The 9,142-nt window shown below is 34.2% G+C and overlaps 1 protein-coding gene across 1 annotated transcript; it reads left to right on the forward strand.

Annotated features, from left to right (window-relative positions):
* The first annotated feature begins 345 nt into the window (after positions 1-345).
* On the forward strand, positions 346-4,154 carry LOC110026404 (transcription factor bHLH114-like). The gene is made up of 8 exons (XM_020727324.1): positions 346-530; positions 638-753; positions 854-906; positions 1,007-1,189; positions 1,303-1,374; positions 1,648-1,713; positions 1,807-1,884; positions 4,017-4,154. The coding sequence occupies exons 1-8, from the start codon at positions 346-348 to the stop codon at positions 4,152-4,154; spliced, it is 891 nt and encodes a 296-aa protein (XP_020582983.1).
* The last annotated feature ends 4,988 nt before the right edge of the window (positions 4,155-9,142 follow it).

The raw sequence follows: 9,142 nt of genomic DNA on the forward strand, positions 1-9,142 counted from the left end.
TGTTTAGTAGTATTTCGAGCCAAAACGAGTCAAACACGAACGAACAAATATTTGTTCATGTTGTAATGTTTATTTTTGAAGTATTTTTTGTATTTTTACTCAATTAATTAAATTTTTTTATAAATTACATTATAAAAAAAGATATTACATAATGATCCCAACAAAATTACACACATATTCAGCACATTTAAATCAAAACCAGCGATGGCTGCTTAATGTACTTTAATCACTGAAAGTGACTTGCATTTTTTTTTTAAAGTTTTCATTGATATTTTTTCAAGTTAAAAGCCATCAACCCCTCAATGACCTCAATAAGTATTCTCTCTCACATTCCATCTCTTTACAATGCTGCGTTTCTTCGAGCCGGACGCAAATACCAGATGGCTGGCTCCCAACCCTCCGCCGCCGCCGCAGCGCACCACCAGCTCCGCCGTGCCGGCGGAGTATCCGGCGTTGACCGCTCGCCGGACCTCTTCTCTTCCGGCGACCGTTAATCTCGTGAAGGACAGATGGCATCCCTCGCACTCCGTGTGAGTTTCTCGTCAACAAAATTTAATTTTTACCGATTTGGAAGATGATTTAGCATGTTTAGAATATAACCTCATTTCAAATTACAAATTTTTGTGTGGTTTATTAGAAAAAATGCCTTCAGCGGCTGCGGTGGTGGTGATGGTGGCGGGGGGAACTCTTGGCAGGATTCCGGCGTTTTCCGCCGCCAAGCCTGCACGGATCCATTTCTTGAAAAACTTCAAGGTTTATTAAATTTCATAACTTTTTTTTCTTTTTTATTTAATTTCTTATATGTCAATGTTATGTTTTTATTATTAATCAGTTGATAATGATAATTTCATAGGTGGAAGAAGCTCATCAATGGCGGCAGAAAACAGAGGGAAATCGAACCGGCATGTAAGAAGTAATAATGAAAAAAAAAAAAAACTATTTTTTTGGGTTAAATATATGTGATTCTATGAAGATTAATAAAGAAAGGCGATGCTTTTATATATAGGAGGAGATGATGGAAGATTGGAGGAAGCGAGGAAGCACAGTTCATGAAGAAGAGAGCAAGAAAATGGGAGATCACAAAAGACAGAAAATCAATGGTGATGAGAACCTATTTTTTCTACCATCATTTGATCCAGTAATTTCTTCTTCTTCGAGGATGAGAGCGACGATCAGCCAGACAGTAAAAGTAATTAATTAGAAAATTATTTTTACTTGATTTATATATTCATATATATATGTATATATATGTTTGATTATCTCTGTGTTATATCCTTGCATTAAAAAATACTTTGAATTCAGGAACCAGTGAAGAACCAGAAGCTTGGGGATAAGATCACTGCTCTTCAACAGCTGGTTTCACCCTTTGGAAAAGTATGAAAATCTCATGCATATATATATATATATATATATATATATATATATATATATAGCTTGATTTTCATGATATCAATTTCTTAAATTTTATTTTTTTCTCTTAGCTAATAAGACAAAATTAGAATTTTGAAGAGAAAGTTATGGTGTAAAATTATTAATTTACGTAAATTATATACAAAATTATTAAAATTAATTGTTTGTACAGAAAATTTATGAATTTTAAGGGAGTAATTGCTCACCTTAGACATAACCTAGTTTTGCTGATTACAGACGGATACTGCATCAGTACTTCAGGAGGCCACCATTTACATCAAGGCACTTCACGAACAGATAAATGTAAGATATATAATAATGAATATTTTTCTTACTTAGTTTAAATACGCAAGAATTTTCGATTTTTACATGACAAAACCATATAAAATAATTCAGTTTCAGATATTGAGCAGACGTCGTTTTGAAACAAGCTCTTCAGGCAATAATATTCAGGTACAAATATCAGCTTCAATTGTATTTTTATGAGAAAATGGACTTTTTTTGTAAGGTTTTATTGTTATGATTCGTAAGTATCGTTTAATTTTGTAAACATCATTAGTTTTGTCTTTAGAAGAAAAAATTATTCCATACGGACGGCGTATTCGTCCGATCTCTGACATTGATCAAAGCTTCCATCAATTTTTTTTTTCAAAAAAAATTGGGAACAAAGAAATACAACTTTGCTCTGACCAACGTTGGAGATCGGACGGTACATGCATTTCTGCATACGCCGTCCGTATGGAATAATTTTTTACTTTAGAAGGTGATAAAAGCAACTTGAACTAATTTATTACAACTGAAGCTTTATTAATTGCCCCCATTCTTTGATTATTTTGAAATGGTCTAGCAATTAGAAAGTCTCTTGTTTGGCCCTTCTCATGAATTAATTTTTGCAACAAAATTATGAAACGAAATAAATTTGTTTTAGGGGCATTTGCATGCATATATACCTCCCAATTCCTTTAGATTTATGCATTTCAAATTTTCATATGGTTAAAAAAATGCAACTATTTTAACATTTAATATAGAGTAGCAGGAAGAAGAAGAAACTATAAAAAATAGTGAAATGCCTAATATTTTGCGACGAAATAACCTCTATTTATAGACATAAGAGTATGAATGTTACAATTATATATTTGCCCCATAGTCATTAGCTTTTGGAGGCTGCTTTAGTAAATTACATGTAAAACATAAAAGGATATTATATTAGGTTGCCCGACTGATACCGATATAGAAGTTTAGGGGTTATGCGTCGGTAACCGATAGACAATGTGTCGGTATTCGATCAGTCGTCTCAGATCACATCGACAGTTCGGGCAATCTTTGAATGACCTCCAGTCCTTCGATTTAATGACCGTGTAAATGATTCTGTGTATGATCAATCATTCGATCTTCCAACGATCGTGCACTCCTCTTTGATCATTGTTCTTTCTGAGATTCATTCCTTGTTGTTCAGACGATCGTTCGACCCTTTACTAACCTGCTTCTATTCTAGCAGTCAGGTTGCTTTGAGGTTTGTGCCGTCATATTTCACATAAAGTAAATAAATAGGAATTGAGTAATTTGTAGGTAAATCTTATCTCTTTTTTTTTTTTTCTCGATGAGTTTGAAGAGGGTCATCCATCCTCATTGTCCCTTTCACATGCTTTATATAATTTGTAAATTGTTAGGGAGTGTGAGGCAAATGGGACAATAATTAAACTGCATAAATAAGTATGTCAATTTTTTTAAAGTTAAAAACAATAGAGAAATTAGAATTATTTTTGCAAAAGCCTACAACTTAATTTTTTATATCGATCATTAGTCGTCGCTTCTATTTAACCTAATTCAATTTTTTAAATGCCATTGATTTGGTATTAATCACAAAGAGCCACACCATTAAAGACAACATGAAATTTATAATTTTGCTATTTATACGTCATAAGTTTCTTTTATTTATAGAATGAATTATGAATAACCCCTCCCCATTGACGTATGAAGATTTGTGCCGAACCACGTAAGATAGGACATCATGTTTGATTATATGTTTGTTATATGATTTTATTTTTCGTATTTTTTGCACAACGAACACAAAATGTCGTTTTAATCATAGAGTTTAGAAATAAGTCAGATAAGTCCTTGATATTTTTTAATAGAAGTTAAAATTGTCATCCATGTGTACTAATTCAGCTCATATTAAACATATATGGGGATTAAATTGATATTTTTGTATACTCCACAACTAAAATGGCCTATTTTATGAATTATTAATTTGGCTCATTTTTCATAAATTAGTGACTAATTAAAATAAATTGGAAAAAGGTATATCTTTATCTGTGTGTGTGTGTGTGTCTGCCGCGTATTCCTGCCTGTTGGTTAACATCATAGTATAAGACCCTTCAATTTTGGGGTTCGAATCTCCTCTGACATAACTGACCTTAAGCAGACGATACTTGAATTGTTAGGCCCATTAAAGATGGCTGGAGACTGTATAATTGCTTATTGTCATCCTTTTTTTCTTTTATATATATATATATATATATATATATATATATAATATATATATGTGTGTGTGGATACTTATCGATACTTAAATGTGTTTTTTATTTTAAAAATAATGTTTGTAGGGGAATGTAGATGTTGGGCGATCAAGATTGTACGAGTGGGGGCTTTGCATCATCCCGGTCTCTTCGGCGGTGGCCAACTTTGCAAATCAAGAATGTCCGGATCATCCCATGAGAGAATTAATGAATCAACTTAATTGATCATTGCAATAGATTTTTTATTACAAAAATATCATTTAATGAACAAATTTATCAATTTCACACGACCACATGTTAATATATATTAGCTTAGAGCTTGAGGGTCTTTTCTTTTTTAATTTTTGATATTAATGATATGCATCACACTAATAAAGTGGATGTATCCTACAAAGCACTCAAAATTTTATATTTTGTATATTCACATCTAAATTTTACTACATAATAAATTTTAGCACTTACGTTTAAAGTATGAAAAATATTACAGTACTCACAAAAAAAAAAAAAAACTCTTCTTTGTTTTTTCGTTAAAATAGCTCGGATTTATTTTTATTTTGGTTGAAAAATATGTATCAAATCTTGTTCGGAAACTACTTTTTAATAGAAAGCAGAGTTTCATTGGTTGGAGATGTTGGCTATCGAGGAGGGAGCTTCATATGCCAAAGATTTTTATCTCGCACGTAGGCGAGATCGTATTCGTGACCTCACGGTTTTACAAACTTTTTCGACTAAACAGTCACGGGAGACGGCACACGCATACAAATATATCTATTTATCTATCAGTGTGTGTATAGAGAGAGAAGTAGGCTTTTAATCAGCTAAAATTTTTAAAGCTTAAATAAATACAAGTAAATAAAAAATTTACTGGTAAAAAAATGCCTAATATTCGGGGTTTCCAATGTTAAATGAGCTGGAAGCAGAAATGCATGCAAGATCACCATTTGGAAATTTGTTCAGGTCATTAATTTAATTACAATTTAATTACAATTTAATTACAATTTAATTAAAACTAACATTTATTTTGTGTATTTAATTAGCGAATATCGTTCTCGCTGCCATCTGGAACCCCACATATCCATACTTAGCTGAAGGCATAACAAATATATATATGTTGAAGTCAAGAGTTGTTGGGGGATGAGATGGATAGCTGAGACAGAGCGGAGAAAGTGTTTTATTCTCTTCTTTATAGATGTCCCTCGGTGGAGAAAAAAAGGGCCATCCATGACATTCACTTTTTCCATTTTAGAGACATTTTATCATAAAATAAAATGAGTAATAATTAAATTGAGAGGATAATAAGTTGGAGATAATATGTTTTATATTTATCCTTTTCGTATTTTTTTGTGTCACACTTCTCGTGAGCCGAGTGAAATGGGTTTGGAGGGAGCTGGATGGAGAGGGCTGAGATAATGTTTTGAGCAAGAAACATTCAAACTTCAATTAAGAGTCATCTAGAGCTCCAATTTCAGTAAGCTTATTGTCAAACTAATCGACTCGATGAGGCGAACCTAATGATACCAAAATTGATCCAATACAAGTCAAATTAAACTCAAATCAAGTCATTAAAACATATTTGGAAGGTTTCCAAGCATACTTGAGAGGTCAAATAAATATTAGATGTGACGAGCTTAAAGTCGAATCTTGCGTCTTGACAAGTTAAATCCAACGAGCCTAAAATCAATCAATTCTGACATCGTCAAGCCACTCAAATATCCACCAAACAACGTATGATCAAATAAAGCTTTTATGTCCGTCCGATCAAAGTTCATATTCCAACATTAATTGCACATAAAAATCTATTAATAGAGTACCACCGCTCTAATGAGGAGGGAAGGAGGGAGCTTAATACCTGAGGAGGCGCTTGAAGTTTTGAGAAGGAGCTGAGGTCCAGCATCACTTTTGCCGTCGTCGAATGTCGTTAACCACCACTGACCGTCATCAACCACAGTTGATCCCGATTAATCTTCGCAGACCAACGCCGACTACCACTTGATGGTTGTCGTTGATCACCATCAGCCGCCCACTTCTTACGACAAGTTCATTCGTGCATCGTCGTTGTAACTCCAAAGAGTGTTCAACTCTTTTCTCACTTGTGAAACGAGATATTGTACATGTAATATCCATTATATAGTGGATTTATTCAGTCGGGCTAGGCCTCTTGATTTGTTCCCTTTATGAGTTTTTCATGTAAGAACTTCAGGTATCTTCACTATTTGTTGTTTTTTTTTAATCTGAGCACATGCTGAATTCTCGTGCACCCTGAGACAATAATCCATTACATTACCACCGCAAGTTTTCTAACAAGCATTAGTTTGGCATCTTCTATGGGAAGAGCATTTTCATCACTAAAGTACTTGCACGAATTGTTGCATAGCCACCATGCACAATACTCACAAATAACGAAGCATCCTGCTTCAACACCTATCTTTCTAGAAGAAAGGCACGAAGCTTAGGACATCGGGCCTCTGCATACTTCTACTTCGTAAGACATTACCCCTCCGACAAAGGTGTCTTAGGTCATTCTGTCGAAGACCTAGTACATAGGATGGAGGAGTCTCAACAATATATTCTTCACCCCCTATGTGGGGAGCGACAACCACAATCGAATGAAGCTTACTTATCCCTAGTTCAACATTCAACAGGAAACACCCCACTCTCCGGCTTCTCTCCTAATGATGAAAACATTCCCCTGTCGAGATGGATATTAATATTCTCAACATTACAAGTTCCACTCATCCATCTGATGTAGCTCACCTGACACCATTTAGCCTTACTGTCATTTTTGTTGATATCATTTGTGATGAGCTATGACACATGGTTCAGGAAGAGTTCCCTTTAGATAAAAGGGATCACTTCCTCACTCATGATACCTTTCAATAATCTTCTCCTTTGGTTGACACGGTTCTCCGACATTCTATCCCAACAGGCTTCAAACTCTCGAGTATTGATGCTTAAGAATGGGTAATTGACCCATACGAACACGTCGACCACTATCAAACTATCTTGCGCATTCACCGTGCCTCTGATGTGCTTCTCTGTTAATCGTTCCTCGTGACTCTCAAGGTCAAGCTCGCACATGGTTCTAATTCCTCCCAAGGGCATCATCAATACCTTTAATGAGTTTGTCAGACTATTTATAGAGCAATTCATAGCAAATAGAAGGATCATCAAAGATTCATCTTACTTTTTGGGAGTTCGTCAGAATGAGGGGAAATCCATCAAGGAATACTTCCACAGGTTCTCCACTGAAGCTCTACAGATTATTGGAGTGGATTCAGAGTTATTGAGATGAGTCTTTCTTAGAGGGCTCTGCTTAGGATTTTTCTACTCATTATTGATGCGGGAGACGATTAGCTCTTATGCCGATCTTGTCCATCATGTTGAAGATCAAATCTCTGTAGATGAGGCCATCAGTGCATATAAGGAGCAATTCAAGCAATTGGGGGGCAAGCACAAGAATAACATCAGAAATATTGATTACTCTCACAATGAAAAATGTTTGAACCGCAAAGGAATCATGAGCATCGATCACAAAAAGAATATACAACACTCAACACGTCACGTTTCAACATTCTATTGACCATCAAGGATGAAAAGGTTTTCAAGTGGCCAAGGCCATTAAAATTTTCAGATGGTGGGTGAAAGAACATTTAATAGGAAAATGTTTTCAATTAAAGAATAAGATTGAACGACTGATATGTCGATGTAATCTAAGTCGATACATATAAGAGCGAGGTGATGAGGACTAAAAGAAAATCATCAGGGTTATTGAATGAGAAGTAGAACTCTAAATTATCTTATTTGAGTACAGGATTGACATATAAACTTCTAATTTTATTTTTCATATTACTTCGAAAAATTATCTTTCAGTGAAATTTTTCTTATTCTCTCACGAAATACTCTCACGAAATATTTTTTTTTTTTTGTGTAGAATGTCCCCTTGAGAGCAAGTAGCAGACATGATCCCCATCCTTACCCATGGACGTCAAACCCAAGAGGAATATTCGATGAAAAGATTCGGTATCCCTAGAACTTGAGGCTAAGAGGCAAGACTCAATAGGAAGCTACCATAACATTGAAAGTCATGCCCAAGAGGTAGACTTAATGGGAATATACGGTACCCCTAGAAGTCCATCTTGAGAGGTGAAACTCAATGAGAAACTATTATGCCCCTATAATTCAATCCCAATAAGAAAAACTTGATGGAATGATACGGTGCCCCCAGAAGTCGAGCCCAAAAGTCAAAATTCGATGAGAAGCTACCATGCCCCTAGAAGTTAAGCCCAACATCCAAAACTTGATATGATGATATAATACCCCTGAAAGTCGAGTCTAAGAGGCAAAACTCGATGAGATTATACAATGCTCCTAGAATATGCGCTCAATACGCATGTATGAATGAGAAGCCAGTAGTGGAAAGGGTTCTTACTAGAAAGACTCCAAGAGAACAAGTGTTTACAGGTCTCCACTCAAAGGTCTCAGAAGAAATAAGCCTCAGGAAACATAGGTACATTAAAGACCTCAAAAGACAACAAGCCTCAGAAGGTACAAATACATCAAAGACTTCATAAGGCTACGAGCCTTAGAAAGCACCGATGCATTTTAAGCTCCTAGAAGACATAAGCCTGAGAAGACACAAGTCTTTGAAGATACATGCCTAAGTTTCGATTCCAAAAAAATTAAATTTCAAGTTCCATTTAGTTCTCCCACTCATGGAAGAATTAATGAGTTTTTGTTAGAAGTTTCATTTGTTTTAAAGATTATTATTTTTTTCAATTTTTTTATGAAATTTTCTGATTTTATTAGGTATAGAACACCCTAAGGGACTTACATCTTGCTTAGTTTAGAATGTTTTCAAATTTACTCATTTAGATAGTTTGAAATTTCTTCCAATTGAATTAGGTATAGGACACCTAAGAGAAAATTACTCATTTCCTAATAAAAATCAAATTAAAATTTTTCATTTTTTAACTTTTTTTTTGTAATCTAGTGCGAACAACAGAAGTTCCATAATTCAAATTAAGATGTCAATATTTTCAAGACATTTAAATACTATCTCGTTTAAAAGTAAACAAGATGTATAAAACATTCTTGCATTCAATTATAATAAATTTTGTTCCTTCAATAAAAAATATAAATTATAAATTTTATCAAAATTAATAATGAAACATTGTAAAATAACTTACTATGATAATAACATTCATAAAATATTC

Source organism: Phalaenopsis equestris, unplaced genomic scaffold (genome assembly GCF_001263595.1).
Source record: "Phalaenopsis equestris unplaced genomic scaffold, ASM126359v1 Scaffold000372, whole genome shotgun sequence".
NCBI lineage: Eukaryota > Viridiplantae > Streptophyta > Magnoliopsida > Asparagales > Orchidaceae > Phalaenopsis > Phalaenopsis equestris.